The sequence below is a fragment of the Mizuhopecten yessoensis genome, unplaced genomic scaffold (genome assembly GCF_002113885.1).
Source record: "Mizuhopecten yessoensis strain PY_sf001 unplaced genomic scaffold, ASM211388v2 scaffold4839, whole genome shotgun sequence".
NCBI classification, from domain to species: Eukaryota; Metazoa; Mollusca; class Bivalvia; order Pectinida; family Pectinidae; genus Mizuhopecten; species Mizuhopecten yessoensis.
This window is the reverse complement of record NW_018405747.1, coordinates 723,732-740,741: the sequence shown is the minus strand read 5'-3', so window position 1 is coordinate 740,741 and position 17,010 is coordinate 723,732. Positions and strand designations below refer to the sequence as shown.

Here is a 17,010-nt window from a genome sequence, read left to right as displayed (position 1 = left end):
CAAAGGCCCTATAACGACGGATATAATTTGCGAACCGCTTTGAGATGACCTACGAACTAGGTTGTGATAAAGTGGTATATATGAATCTCAAATTATTATTATTATTATTATTACTAGCCAGCTACCAACATTAAAGTAGTGCCAGTGTTATATCTCCATTGAAGGAGAGTTCTAATTTGTCGGCATTTTTATGACTTAGAGTTGCTTACCATTGACTACAGCAAAGAGTTTTATGTAAATGGTAAGTGGAAGTTTAATAATTTTCTTTTTTCACAAAAATACCTTCATCTTTATCATCATATAGGGAGTTTATCCACTGTGCTGCCTGATGTATTTGTCATGGTAGTATTTTTATGCAACATTAGTTGTGAATAAAAGATTCTAATTCCTTAACAAAGGAAATGTTACTGTTTTGTATGAAAACACAGGATATCATTTAAATTAACAGGAAAAGAACTTTCTAGGCCCGACATAAAAACTGGTTGGACTCTAGCTGAAAATGGTGCCTCATCGGTATAATAATGCCAAAAATAATAAACAAGAAAAACAATTTTATAGAAATTTAATGACACATCAGACAATACAATAATGGTAATTCTGAGCAGATTAAAGCAAATATTAAAAATAAATAACATTACAACTTAGGTAGGAATACCAGCGTTGTAAATAAAGAGGACATCGTATATATCATCACCTAGATATGTATCCAATAGTAACAGTAAAAACTCACAGTTCGTAGTATTTATACTGTATGCTGCGAAAACTTCACTTTGACAAATAAACACCCTTCACCGATAAAATAAAAAAAAATAAAAAAATCCATTTTTGCCCAATGAAAATTATAGCATATAATTGCTATATAAGGTATGCTCTGTGCTAAAATTACAAACTTAACCTCAATATGGAGGTGGTAAAAGGTGGAAGTTAAACTGCTGTGTAGGTTTCCCAACATACATTTCCAACAGGAGACTGTATATCACCATAGAGACGAGACAATATAAAAATATAAAATTTATTTATTTTACAACAATTATGAAACAAGTTTTAATCACTCTTGTTGGCCCAGATGTAAGCATGTGGGGGGTCTTAGTGTGGGAGGAAACCGGAGTACCCAGAGAAAACCCATGTTGTTGGGCAGGTGACCCCAACATTTTCATGTCCGATCGGGGAATCAAACCCCGGCTGCCTTGGTGAAAGGCAAGACCGCTATACACCGCACCATCCGACCACCCTGAAAAAAGAGACAATATAAACACTAACAGTACATGTTACATATAGCTAAAACAATATAAAGGAAATTGTACTTCATTTGACAACAGCACTAAAACTACATGTACATATTTTTATGTAAAAATCTATACATAAAGAGTGTCAGTTTTCCATATTGATTCATCTCTGGTAACATCTTTTATTCATATGGACATTATAGTTATTTACATGTTCTTGTAATAGTAAGCTTATGTAAAGCAATACACGAATAACATTGAAATTGCAATGGAGTATATTATGTACACATTCCACTGAGTATAAAAATATAGTAATAATACCACACAGGGAAATGCTATGTCACCATACCACACAGGGACATGCTATGTCACCATACCACACAGGGACATGCTATGTCACCATACCACACAGGGACATGTTATGTCACCATACCACACAGGGACATATAATGTCACCATACAACACAGGGACATGTTATGTCACCATACCAAACAGGGACATGTTATGTCACCATACCACACAGGGACATGTTATGCCCCCATACCAACCAGGAACATGTTAGTCACCATACCACGCAGGGACATGTTATGTCACCATTCCACACGGGGACATGTTATGTCCCCATACCACACGGGGACATGTTATGCCACCAGACAACTCAGGGAAATGTTATGCCACCATACCCCACAGAGAAATGTTAGTCACCATACCACACAGAGACATGATATGTCACCATACCGCACAGGGACATGTTAGTCAACATCCCACACAGGGAAATGTTATGCCCCCATACCAACCAGGAACATGTTAGTCACCATACCCCACAGGGACATGTTATGTCACAATACCACACAGGGACATATAATGTCCCCATACAACACAGGGACATGTTATGTCTCCATACCAAACAGGGACATGTTATGTCATCATACCACACAGGGACATGTAAGTCACCATACCTCACAGGGAAATGTTATGCAACCATACCACACAGGGACCTGTTAGTCACCATACCACACAGGGACATGTTAGTCACCATACCACACAGGGAAATGTTATGCAACCATACCACACAGGGACATGTTAGTCACCATACCACACAGGGACTTGTTAGTCACCATACCACGCAGGGACATGTTATGTCCCCATACCACACAGGGACTTGTTAGTCACCATACCACAAAGGGACCTTTTATGCCACCATACCACACAGGGACCTGTTAGTCACCATCCCACACAGGGAAATGTTATGTCATCATACAACACAGGGACAGGTTATGTCACCATACCACACGGGGACATGTTATGCCACCATTCCACACAGGGGCATGTTATGTCACCATACCACACGGGGACATGTTAGTCACCTTACCACACAGGGACATGTGATGTCACCATACCACACAGTAACATGTTATGCCACCATACGACACAGGGACATGTTATGTCACGATACCACACAGGGACATTTTATGTCACCATACTACACAGGGACATGCCATGTCCCTGTGTGGTAGGGTGACTAACATGTCCCCGTGTGGAATGGTGACATAACATGTCCATGTGTGGTATGGTGACACCCTTAAGTACAGCTATGTGGAGGTCAAAGTTAACTATACACCTCATTGTAAATAGGTACTGAAACCTAGGTTTCAGTACCTATTTACAATGAGGTGTATAGTTAACTTAGACCTCCACATAGCTGTACTTAAGGGTGTCACCATACCACACAGTGACATGTTATGCCACCATTCCACACAGGGGCATGTTATGTCACCATATCACACAGGGACATGTTAAGCCACCATACCACACAGAGAAATGTTATGTCACCATACAACACAGGGACATGTTCTGTCACCATACCACACAGTGACATGTTATGCCACCATACCACACAGAGAAATGTTATGTCACCATACCACAAAGGGACCTTTTATGCCACCATACCACACAGAGAAATGTTATGTCACCATACAACACAGGGACATGAAATGTCACCATACCACACAGGGACATGTTATGTCACCATACCACACAGGGACATGATATGTCACCATACCACACAGGGACATGTTATGTCATCATACCATACAGGGACATGCCATGCCACATTACCACACCGGGACATGATATACCACATACCACACATGGACATGCTATATCCCCATACCACACAGGGACAGCACTTTTTGTTTTGATACAATATTATTTCTATCTCAATATTTCATATTTTCTGAAGAAACTTTTTCATGTTTGATATAAAGACATACAATTGTATTATTGATAACCCTAGGGATTCCTAGGGGTCTTATGACATTGACTTTAGATGTTTTCCCTATTATTTTGTGTCTCTGGAAAACACTGTTCATGGTACTGAGCATTAAGTAAACTGTTTATGATAATGATACAGGAGCATTACAAGTCCTGATCCACTGTTTATAGGTAATACACAGCAGCCTGTTAGTCCAAACACAGCTTACTGTATCACTTCTTGTTAATAATCCCCAAATCTAAAAGGAAATAGTTGCCTTTATCAACCTTTATGACCTTGACCTCTAGTTCTCCTTGACCTCTATTTCATGGCTGCCATTTATATCCACAATCTCTTTAGAGTCAAAGTTGGCGATGATCGTCCTGGTGCCAGGTTTGGAAGCAGTCATCTCCATATCATAATTGAAGGTTTGTTGGGCTCCCACAGAACTGTTAAGGGTATAAAATGAGTTGTATAGATAACTTTGACCTCCACATAGCTGTAATTAAGGGGGTTCATATTTACAATAAGGTGTATAGTTAACTTTGGCCTCCACATAGCTGTAAGTCACCATACCACACAGAGACATGTTATGTCATCATACCATACAGGGACATGCTATGCCACATTACAACACAGGGACATGTTAGTCACCATACCACACAGGAACATGTTATGTCACCATTCCACAAAGGGACATGTTATGTCACCCTACCACACAGGGACATGCTATGTCACCATACCACACAGAGACATGTTATGTCATCATACCATACAGGGACATGCTATGCCACATTACAACACAGGGACATGTTAGTCACAATACCACACAGGGACATGATATGTAACCATACCACACAGGGAAATGCTATGTCACCATACCACACGGGGACATGTTATGTCACCCTACCACACAGGGACATGTTATGCCACCCTTCCGCACAGGGACATGTTATGCCACCATACCACACAGGGACAAGTTATGTCCCTGTGTGGTTTGGTGACATAACATGTCCCCGTGTGGAATGGTGACATAAAAGGTCCCTGTGTGGAATGGTGACATAACATGTCACCATACCACACGGGGACATGTTATGTCACCAAACCACACAGGGACATGTTAGTCACCATACCACACAGGAACATGTTATGTCACCATTCCACAAAGGGACATGTTATGTCATCATACCATACAGGGACATGCTATGCCACATTACAACACAGGGACATGTTAGTCACCATACCACACAGAGACATGTTATGTCATCATACAACACAGGGACATGTTAGTCACAATACCACACAGGGACATATAATGTCACCATACAACACAGGGAAATGTTATGCCACCATACCACACAGGGAAATGTTATGCCACCATACCACACAGGGAAATGCTATGTCACCATACCACACAGAGACATGTTATGTCATCATACCATACAGGGACATGCTATGCCACATTACAACACAGGGACATGTTATGCCACCATACCACACAGGGGCATGTTATGTCACCATATCACACAGGGACATTTTATTTCACCATACCACACAGGGACAAGTTATGTCCCTGTGTGGTATGGTGACTTACAGCTATGTGGAGGACAAAGTTAACTAAACACCTCATTGTAAATATGGACCCCCTTAATTACAGCTATATGGAGGTCAAAGTTAACTCTCCACCTCATTGTAAATATGTCCCCCCTTAATTACAGCTATGCGGAGGTCAAACTTTACTATACACCCCATTGTAAATATGTACCACCTTAATTAAAGCTATGTGGAGATCAAAGTTAACTATACACATCATTGTAAATATGTACCACCTTAATTAAAGCTATGTGGAGATCAAAGTTAACTATACATCTTATTGTAAATATGAACCCCCTTAATTACAGCTATGGGGAGGACAAAGTTATCTATACAACATATGTACCACCTGAATTACAGCTATGTGGAGTTCAAAGTTAACTATACACCTAATTGTAAATATGTGCCCCCTTAATTACAGCTATGCGGAGGTCAAACTTTACTATACATCTCCTTGTAAATATGTACCCCCGGAAGTACAGCTATGTGGAGGTCCAAGTTAACTATCCGCCTCATTGTAAATATGTAGCCCCTTAATTACAGCTATATGGAGGTCAAAGTTAACTATTCGCCTCAATGTTAATATGTCCCCCCTTAATTACAGCTATGCGGAGGTCAAACTTTACTATACATCTCCTTGTAAATATGTACCCCCGGAAGTACAGCTATGTGGAGGTTAAAGTTAACTATACACCTAATTGTAAATATGTGCCCCCTTAATTACAGCTATATGGAGGTCAAAGTTAACTCTCCACCTCATTGTAAATATGAACCCCCTTAATTACAGCTATATGGAGGTCAAAGTTAACTATTCGCCTCAATGTTAATATGTCCCCCCTTAATTACAGCTATGGGGAGGACAAAGTTATCTATACAACATATGTACCACCTGAATTACAGCTATGTGGAAGTCAAAGTTAACTATACCCCTCATTGTAAATATGTGCCCCCTTAATTACAGCTATGTGGAGATCAAAGTTAACTATACATCTTATTGTAAATATGAACCCCCTTAATTACAGCGGACCATCAAACAAAGGTAAGTACTGCAACCTAGGTCAAAGTTAACTATACCCCTCATTGTAAATATGTCCCCCCTTAATTACAGCTATATGGAGGTCAAAGTTAACTAAACACCTCATTGTAAATATGGACCCCCTTAATTACAGCTATATGGAGGTCAAAGTTATCTATACAACATATGTACCACCTGAATTACAGCTATGTGGAGGGCAAAGCTAACTATACACCTCATTCTTAATATGTACCCCCTTACAGCTATGTGAAGGTCAAAAATTACTATACACCTCATTGTAAATAATAACCCCCTTAATTACAGCGGACCATCAAACAAAGGTAGGTACTGAAACCTAGGCCCATTAAACAAAGGTAGGTACTGAAAGCTAGGACCATTAAACAAAGGGAAGTACTGAAACATAGGACCATCAAACAAAGGTAAGTACGTAACATACACCCTTAAGTCACCGTGTTACAGAGGTAACATACACCCTTAAGTTAACATGTTACAGAGGTAACATACACCATGAAGTTTACATACCTCTGTGACATGTAAACTTCATGGTGTATGTTACCTCTGTCACATGTAAACTTCATGGTGTATGTTACCTCTGTCACATGTAAACTTCATGGTGTATGTTACCTCTGTAACATGTTAACTTAAGGGTGTATGTTACGTACTTACCTTTGTTTGATGGTCCGCTGTAATTAAGGGGGTACATATTTACAATGAGGTGTATAGTAAAGTTTGACCTCCACATAGCTGTAATTAAGGGGGTACATATTTACAATGAGGTGTATATTAAAGTTTGACCTCCACATAGCTGTAATTAAGGGGGTACATATTTACATTGAGGTGTATAGTTAACTTTGACCTTCACATAGCTGTAAGGGGGTAGATATTAACAATGAGGTGTATAGTAAACTTTGACCTTCACATAGCTGTAAGGGGGTACATATTTACAATGAGGTGTATAGTTAACTTTGACCTTCACATAGCTGTAAGGGGGTACATATTAACAATGAGGTGTATAGTAAACTTTGACCTTCACATAGCTGTAAGGGGGATACACATTTACAAAGAGGTGAATAGTTAACTTTGACCTAGGTTGCAGTACTTACCTTTGTTTGATGGTCCTAGGTTTCAGTACTTACCTTTGCTCGATGATCCTAGGTTTCAGTACCTACCTTTGTTTGATGGTCCTAAGTTTCAGTACCTACCTTTGTTCGATGGTCCTAAGTTTCAGTACCTACCTTTGTTTCATGGTCCTAAGTTTCAGTACCTACCTTTGTTCGATGGTCCTAAGTTTCAGTACCTACCTTTGTTTCATGGTCCTAAGTTTCAGTACCTACCTTTGTTTGTTGGTCCTAAGTTTCAGTACCTACCTTTGTTTCATGGTCCTAAGTTTCAGTACCTACCTTTGTTTGATGGTCCTAGGTTTCAGTACCTACCTTTGTTTAATGGTCCTAGGTTTCAGTACCAACCTTTGTTTGATGGTCCTATGTTTCAGTACCTACCTTTGTTTAATGGTCCTAGGTTTCAGTACCTACCTTTGTTTAATGGTCCTATGTTTCAGTACTTCCCTTTGTTTGATGGTCCTAGGTTTCAGTACCTACCTTTGTTTAATGGTCCTAGGTTTCAGTACCTACCTTTGTTTGATGGTCCTAGGTTTCAGTACTTACCTTTGTTTGATGGTCCTAGGTTTCAGTACCTTCCTTTGTTTGATGGCCCTATGTTTCAGTACCTTCCTTTGTTTGATGGTCCTATGTTTCAGTACTTACCTTTGTTTGATGGTCCTATGTGTCAGTACTTACCTTTGTTTGATGGTCCTAGGTTTCAGTACTTGCCTTTGTTTGATGGTCCTATGTTTCAGTACCTACCTTTGTTTGATGGTCCTAAGTTTCAGTACCTACCTTTGTTTGATGGTCCTAGGTTTCAGTACTTGCCTTTGTTTGATGGTCCTATGTTTCAGTACCTACCTTTGTTTGATGGTCCTAAGTTTCAGTACCTTCCTTTGTTTGATGGCCCTATGTTTCAGTACCTTCCTTTGTTTGAAGGTCCTTGGTTTCAGTACTTACCTTTGTTTGATGGTCCTATGTGTCAGTACTTACCTTTGTTTGATGGTCCTAGGTTTCAGTGCTTACCTTTGTTTAATGGTCCTAGGTTTCAGTACTTACCTTTGTTTGCTGGTCCTAGGTTTCAGTACCTACCTTTGTTTGATGGTCCTAGGTTTCAGTACCTTCCTTTGTTTGATGGTCCTAGGTTTCAGTACCTACCTTTGTTTAATGGTCCTAGGTTTCAGTACCTACCTTTGCTTGGTGGTCCTAGGTTTCAGTACTTACCTTTGTTTGCTGGTCCTAGGTTTCAGTACCTACCTTTGCTTGATGGTCCTAGGTTTCAGTACTTACCTTTGTTTGATGGTCCTAGGTTTCAGAAGTCCTGGTCCCTCTATTTCCAGGCTACACTGTGTCAACGTGACTGGAAGTGGATTATTAAATGAAACGATGACCTTAAAAGGTGATCCGACCTTGACCTCTTTTGGCACCTGTAAGACAATGTCACATGTCAGTCACGTCATGAACATTTGTGATCTATAACAAACACCTTAAAGGCAAAAGCTCTCAGTTTACATAAAAGATAAGGAAAACATTAAACATATGGAGTTGTCCATTTTATAATTAAAAGTTACTACTTCAAGACGATCTAGTCTCTGAATCGGAGATTGAAGTCAAATGATTTTGTAAATATAATGTCAAGTAAATCAAGGAAAACTAAGCCACAGTGAAAGGCTGATTAAAACATACATCGGCCAGAAGGTAAATACAACTGGAACTGTCACCATATATGACAGACTAGATATAGCTATTACACTTTCCTATTCGAATCACAAATTCTACAAAAAATCCAGCACACTGACAGGTAAAGAGGAGTTGTGCTAAGTTTCTGGAGCAGGATTCGTTTTAGGTTTAGGAGGAAATGTGCTTTCAAGGATCATGGATAGACAGATGGTCAGACAGAGTGCAAGCCTAAAGTCCTCCCCTGGACATATGGGGAACTACTCAAATTAAGAGAGATAATCTTGTACATTATGGTGTGTATATGTATATTATATGGTGAATTTGGGATGTATAACTTATATAAAATTATAATGCGTGATTTATCTTGTTGTAAAAGCTGAATTAAAAAAAATCTTTTGCTGGTAATAAAGAGATGAGACATTGAAAAAATCCCTAAAAAAACATGAAAAAAGACTCTTTTGATAAAAGATTTGTTCCTTAACACTCCAGCATGCTTAATTATATGGATACTTGATGTAACTTCTGACCCTCACTTAGATATAGAGAGTTTGAACCCCAGCATGTTGGTCTGCAGTAAGATATAGAGAGTTTGAACCCCAGCATGTTGGTCTGCAGTAAGACATAGAGAGTTTGAACCCCAGCATGTTGGTCTGCAGTAGAAAGTTTGAACCCCAGCATGTTGGTCTGCAGTAAGATATAGAGAGTTCGACCCCCAGCATGTTGGTCAGTAGTATGATATAGAGAGTTTGAACCTCAGCATGTTGGTCAGCAGTAAGATATAGAGAGTTTGAACCCCAGCATGTTGGTCTGCAGTAAGATATAGAGAGTTTGAACCCCAGCATGTTGGTCAGTAGTAAGATATAGAGAGTTTGAACCTCAGCATGTTGGTCAGCAGTAAGATATAGAGTTTGAACCCCAGCATGTTGGTCTGCAGTAAGATATAGAGAGTTTGAACCCCAGCATGTCGGTCAGCAGTAAGATATAGAGAGTTTGAACCCCAGCATGTTGGTCTGCAGTAAGACATAGAGAGTTTGAACCCCAGCATGTTGGTAGGCAGTAAGATATAGAGAGTTTGAACCCCAGCATGTTGGTCGGCAGTAAGATATACAGAGTTTGAACCCCAGCATGTTGGTCTGCATTAAGATATAGAGAGTTTGAACCCCAGCATGTTGGTCTGCAGTAAGATATAGATAGTTTGAACCCCAGCATGTTGGTCGGCAGTAAGATATAGAGAGTTTGAACCCCAGCATGTTGGTCGGCATGGGTTTACCCCCCAAGCCCCATGTCAGACCTCTAGACAGGGATTTTAATTTTTTTTTTTTATATATTTTGGTACAGCCCTTGGTAAAATCAATGGTTGTTTGAATCAAAATTAGCATTTTATCTTTGACTTTAAAAAAAAAAAAGGACTTAGTGTTTGAGAAATAGCTTTGACGAGTTGCTACTGTTCTATAAAAACATCCTGCTATGAAGAAACAAGATATCCAATGGAAATGTGTAATACAAACATACATCAGTATTATATCTATCTATGTACCTTCAGGTGGAGGTCTGGTTTGATGAGTCGGAAGTCGTCATCGTCCATGGCGGTTTGATTGGTCTCCTGTACCATACACACGATGGATGTCTTAAAGAAACAGCCCTCAATTGTGTTAGGGTTGTACTCTTCAAACTTTATCTGCATTTTCTTGGTCTCCTCTGTGTAACAGATGACAAGAGTGCAGGTTTAACTTTAATTTTATGTTCTATATACATAGTACAAACTGTCTTGCAATTGTAAACAAGTATGAATATTTATGAAGTATTTCAAAGAAAACAAACAACAAAACACACATTTTATGCAGTTTCTTCTTGGTTTTTGATATCATTGTACCTGTAAACAATAATTATGAACTCACTGATGAAATCCTAAGAATCCCAAGCAGTTTGTCTTTCATTTTAAGAAATCAATATTTTTCAGATTTTTTTTGGTGCGCAAAATATTCGAGAAGAAAAGTACCTGCGCAAATTACACAGGTTTTTACGGTAGTTATGGCGTTTTCATAAATACCAGCAGTGAAATGAAATTCTAAAGATTAACCCCACCCTCCCGTATTGTATTGCTAAAATTTTAAACTAAATGTAGAGGTCTGTTAGACATCAATGCCCCAGTGCGCATGCAAACTAGGCTTTTAATGTTTGAGAATTTTCTATAAACCATGCATACTGATGACCTTGATCTTGGCACCCTGATATAGGAAATTATTGTTCATACTCAACTTTGTATAAAGAATTAAAAAATGAAGTCACCAGATGAACACACAGGATTGATTTAATACTTTCTATATATAATAACAGTAACCTTAGCCTAGACCGTGTAACTGTGTAAAAACAAACTCACTCAACATTTTCTGGTACATGTTCTCTAATTTTGTATAATGTTTGATCAAAATCTGTAAAGAAATGAAGTTCCCAGAGTAGTTACACTGAAGTGAGAGCGCTTCATAATCCATCTTTATAATGCATTGATTAAATCACTGACAATCAGCTAAAACCAACCTAATTTTTATCCATCAGCAAATGTAGGTAAAGGATACAAAACTACACATACCTCTGTGACATGTAAACTTCATGGTGTATGTTACCTCTGTAACACGGTGACTTAAGGGTGTATGTTACCTCTGTCACATGTAAACTTCATGGTGTATGTTACCTCTGTCACATGTATAAACTTAAGGGTGTATGTTACCTCTGTCACATGTAAACTTAAGTGTGTTTGTTACCTCTGTCACATGTAAACTTAAGGGTGTATGTTACCTCTGTAACACGGTGACTTAAGGGTGTATGCTACCTCTGTGACATGTAAACTTCATGGTGTATGTTACCTCTGTCACATGTATAAACTTAAGGGTGTATGTTACCTCTGTCACATGTAAACTTAAGGGTGTCTCTGTAACATGTTAACTTAAGGGTGTATGTAACCTCCGTAACATGGTCACTTAAGGATGTATGTTTCCTCTGTAACATGTCAACTTAAGGATGTATGTTACCTCTGTAACATGTTAACTTAAGGGTGTATGTTACCTCTGTAACACGGTCACTTAAGGGTGTATGTTACCTCTGTGACATGTAAACTTAAGGGTGTTTCTGTAACATGTTAACTTAAGGGTGTATGTAACCTCCGTAACATGGTCACTTAAGGATGTATGTTTCCTCTGTAACATGTAAACTTAAGGGTGTATGTTACCTCTGTCACAATTAAACTTCATGGTGTATGTTACCTCTGTCACATGTAAACTTAAGGGGTATGTTACCTCTGTATCACGATGACTTCAGGATGTATGTTACCTTTGTCACATGTAAACTTAAGGGTGTCTCTGTAACATGTTAACTTAAGGGTGTATGTAACCTCCGTAACATGGTCACTTAAGGGTGTATGTTTCCTCTGTAACATGTAAACTTAAGGATGTATGTTACCTCTGTAACATGTTAACTTAAGGGTGTATGTTACCTCTGTAACACGGTCACTTAAGGGTGTATGTTACCTCTGTAACACAGTCACTTAAGGGTGTATGTTTCCTATGTAACATGGTCACTTAAGGGTGTATGTTACCTGTGTAACACGGTCACTTAAGGGTGTATGTTACTTCTGTAACACGGTCACATAAGGATGTATGTTGTTTCCTCTGTAACATGTAAACTTAAGGACTTAAGGATGTATGCTATCTATGGAACATAGACACTTTTGGGTGTATCCTGCTTTATATAATGAACACTTTATGATGTAACCCACTTTGTTAGGACACTTAAGGAGATATTCTACCTATATATCATGGAGACACAAATCTCCACATGCATGTGGTACTTACTCTGCTCTGAGCCGAGGTTAACATGTAACCTCTCCGACCTGACCTGGTAAGCATACACTCCAGTAGAGTAGAAACTCCGGAGACTCCAGGTCCCACTGACAGTACGCTCTTCCTTGGACAAATTCTCAAACTCAACCTCAACTACAAGGTCATCTCCATAATTGCATTGTTCATTATTTAGCACCTTCACAGAGACATCCTAGAATTAAATCAAGGGAGATAGGCAATCTTTTGATATATTGTACATAGTAACTTTTTAATTTTTCATTTACTCATCCAGTGACTAAGTTATTTCTTCTGCATTTTTTAAGATAAATTTAACGGACATTTGTATAAATAAGAAGATGACTGCTGGATACATCAGAAAGCAGATAAGTGAACAATTGGAAGATTTATTGATCTAAAGTGTCATTATCACAGTGTGTAAACCCAACTTTTACCTGGCTCGCCTCGACAGGTTGATTGTAGATGCCTGCCCTAGTACCAGACATGTTGGCCATCATTACTGCAGCTCTCTCGGCACCCCAACCTACAGTACAATGTAGTAGGAAAGTGAAAGTACAGTGGAACATATGTTACAGATGAATACAAATGAAAATATTAAATTAGTAGATAGATAACTGAGTCACAATTTACTGCAGGGGGACCATGTTTCCTGGTTACTTTCATTACATACAAACTACAGGCCTGGCTGGTACAGCAGATAACGCAGATAAAAAGAGAAAGTAGAACCGAGCAAAAGAAATCACTTTATGTTAAGATGGTTCCAAAATCAGCCCATCACACCACCAACCTTCTTTGTGTTTGTATTCCGATGTGATATCCTCCCAGCGTTTGTCCGTACAGGGACTGAAAATATCGCTTGTATCTGTTTCTCCCCGACACTTCGGCTTATATGTGCTAAGGTGCTGGCCAACACTGAAACCAAACAGGTGATACTTGTTGAAGGGCAGACAACTCTACGTATTCAGTGAGAATTCTATATGAATTCATAAACATTATCAAGAATTCATATCATACTTTTTACCTGTATTTGAAAGATTTCAGTTACAGTAGATGTACCAGAACAAAAGGTTGCAAAAATTCATCTTCTATATGTCTAGCAGGTTTAACTCAAAACTTTCTTACAAACAAAACTGTGATTTTCATTTGGTCTTCATTTTAGTATGCATTTGCTAGAGAGTGTTATATATTCATGTGTGGAAAACCACAATCCTCTTATATTCTACTCCAAGGTGACAGTTACACAACATATGACAATGCATCAGACAGCACACCTGGGTACAGGTACTTAGCTGACATCACGAACACGTTATATAGACACACCTGGGTACAGGTACTTAGCTGTCATCACAAACACAATATATAGACACACCTGGGTACAGGTACTTAGCTGTCACCACAAACACAATATATAGACACACCTGGGTACAGGTACTTAGCTGACATCACAAACACAATATATAGACACACCTGAGTACAGGTACTTAGCTGACATCACGAACACAATAGATAGACACACCTGGGTACAGGTACTTAGCTGACATCACAAACACAATATATAGACACACCTGGGTACAGGTACTTAGCTGACATCACAAACACACTATATAGACACACCTTGGTACAAGTACTTAGCTGTCATCACAAACACAATATATAGACACACCTGGGTACAGGTACTTAGCTGACATCACAAACACAATATATAGACACAACTGGGGGCAGGTACTTAACTGACATCAAAAACACAATATAGCCACACCTGGGTACAGGTACTTAGCTGTCATCACAAACACAATATATAGACACTATGTATACTTAAAACATCATATATTACCGTGGTTGATCTTTGACCTTCTCACCTTTGGGTTCTGACTCCCATCTTCTTCTTTTGATCGTTCTCTGATATTTGCCAGAACACAACATCTGCATTAACTTCTGCGAAAATGAAATGTCCGTCATATGGCACATTTATGTCTCCATTTTTTATGGCCATCAGAGGGCAGGGCCCACATCGGTACTGCCCTGTAATGTAAAAGAGTGCAATCTGTATTACGATAACAAGCCCTATAACCTTATAGTCCCAGTTCACTCAGTTGGGAGATGGAGTAGTGGGAAATTGAGTAGGTCTCTACAGGGGCCTGAAGGATGGAGTCCAGAGTGATCGAATTAGCTAAAACTTCAACCATCTTCTTCCTCATACTGTACACTCGAAAATTTTCACTGGCCTTTTTCTCCCTCTGGAAGGGGGACGAATTTATCATTACAGTGAACAGCAGTCAGCAACATTATTTACATATATCAATTAAATTTGAAAAGCCAAATGCACTCCAGGCAAATTTGGATTTCACTGCCCAAATATGAAAGTTTGCTTGGGCAAAAATTTCCCGTACACAGTACCCATACACACTTGAATCAATATTACCATGGATGAAAAAGGTCCTAAGGTGTTTTGTTAAAATCGTTAATTTATTCATGCACCCTTATGGTTTGTATCCCTTCGATTTCTATTTTCCGTTGATCTTTGACAGTTTCAACTTTCTATTTCTACGTTACCATCGCTTTGCTCCTGGGGTGTAGAGTCACATGCCTGCCAGCCTCCGTATTCCTGGTCTTTAAGGTCGGGACGCGCCATCCACACATCGTTCCACACATGGAAGTTCCTGTCAAAGAGTCACATACATGTACCAGAAATAGGGTAATAAACACAGGCAAACTGTTGGCAATTGTATGTTAGTTTTTATTTTTACAACATGAACAACTACTGTATATAAGTATATGTGCTAAAGCCCTTTAGAGTGGCTTATGTTAGCTATATTATTATTATTATTATTATGATATATAGTGTGGTCATAGATCAAAACAGGTGTATATATCCAGGATGGTGTACATTTGTGAACAGGGGGGTTGCTTGCAATTAAGCCCCCTCCCTACTTTTGGTCTCTGTTTTTTCACTAGAGGTGGGGGCTTATTTGCGGTCAAATATTGTAACTGCACACCTGCCAAGCAATGAAATGAGGGTCATAGGTGGTCATAATGCAGGTTATACATGATAATTACAAATTATGCAAGTACAGTATGTAAACTTTCCAAAGTAAATAAATCAGTAGTAAATACATTTAAATTAATTTTTCTGTTTGTATCATAGTATGTCTTGATCGAGTTTTGAAAAAGTATGCTGTATAAAGATTATTTGATATTTAAAGCTTTAAAAAAAGAATGACATATTATAGTCTCTAGTAGAATTGGGGGGGGGGGGGGATTCGCATTAAGACGTGTTGCCAGTAGATATTCAAATATTCCCGCGGTTTGCACTAGAAGCGGGAATAATTTGTCTTGTGCGGCACAAGCAGCAGAAGGCTGTCACGTGTACTCGGGTACCCTGGTGGTAGTTGTTGTCAGCGTGGTCATTTCTAGTCGCCTACTCGGGACATACGGTTCATTCTAAACTTAAGGATGTATAGGTGGTTTCTTAGGGTGGTTCAGCAGGTCTATTAAAAAAAAAAAAAAAAAAAGTCAACAGCGGTCCAACTGTCACCTCAGAGAAATTGAACTTGCAGAGAAATAATATTTGTCCCGCTTTTGGATACAGGTTTCCGGGGGATATCTCCTGGGCGTGCAGGTTGATTTCAATGATCGAGGTATCTCTTTATTGTCGTTACGCGCAGTCAACGTCAGACTGCGGCGTACATTTTTTCACCTCATATGACAGCAACCTGTTAACTATCTGCATAAGTACGAGGGTTTATTTGGATATATTTATTTCGATTGCATTTTGTTTTTTTTCATGGATTATGTGTAAATGTTGTGCATGTACATATACTGATTAAACGCCCACCGCCTTAGTCCTTTCGGCGAGCAAGCGGTGTTGTTATATGCCAGTCGCTCAGTGGAGCAAGACATGTAATCAGTGACGACACTAGGCCAGTCAACTGAGTAACTCAGTACTCACCACACAGAATCTGAGTCCATGTATAACCAATGACCACACTAGGCCAGTCGCCTGAGTAACTCAGTACTCACCACACAGAATCTGAGTCCATGTATAACCAATGACCACACTAGGCCAGTCACCTGAGTTACTCAGTACTCACCACACAGAATCTGAGTCAATGTGTAATCAATGACCACACTAGGCCAGTCACCTGAGTAACTCAGTACTCATCACACATAATCTGAGTCAATGTGTAATCAATGACCACACTAGGCCAGTCTCCTGAGTTACTCAGTACTCACCACACATAATCTGAGTCAATGTGTAATCAATGA

General features: G+C 39.2%; 1 protein-coding gene across 3 annotated transcripts in view; it reads right to left on the bottom strand.

The window, feature by feature from the left end:
* Positions 1–1,127: 1,127 nt before the first annotated feature.
* Positions 1,128–17,010, bottom strand: part of LOC110449910 (hemocyte protein-glutamine gamma-glutamyltransferase-like) — a 34,390-nt gene continuing 18,507 nt past the window's right edge. The window contains exons 8-16 of one of the 3 annotated variants that reach the window (XM_021497070.1): positions 15,298–15,404; positions 14,604–14,766; positions 13,532–13,656; positions 13,179–13,267; positions 12,739–12,937; positions 10,428–10,588; positions 8,501–8,637; positions 3,769–3,930; positions 1,128–1,231 (exon numbers count right to left, since the gene is read on the bottom strand). In XM_021497070.1, the coding sequence (XP_021352745.1) occupies positions 3,786–3,930; positions 8,501–8,637; positions 10,428–10,588; positions 12,739–12,937; positions 13,179–13,267; positions 13,532–13,656; positions 14,604–14,766; positions 15,298–15,404 (1,126 nt within the window). In that variant the 3' untranslated portion in view covers positions 1,128–1,231; positions 3,769–3,785. Of the gene's footprint in view, positions 1,232–3,172; positions 3,931–8,500; positions 8,638–10,427; positions 10,589–12,738; positions 12,938–13,178; positions 13,268–13,531; positions 13,657–14,603; positions 14,767–15,297; positions 15,405–17,010 lie in introns of those variants that run through there. The other 2 variants (XM_021497069.1, XM_021497071.1) reach the window with 2 other exon arrangements.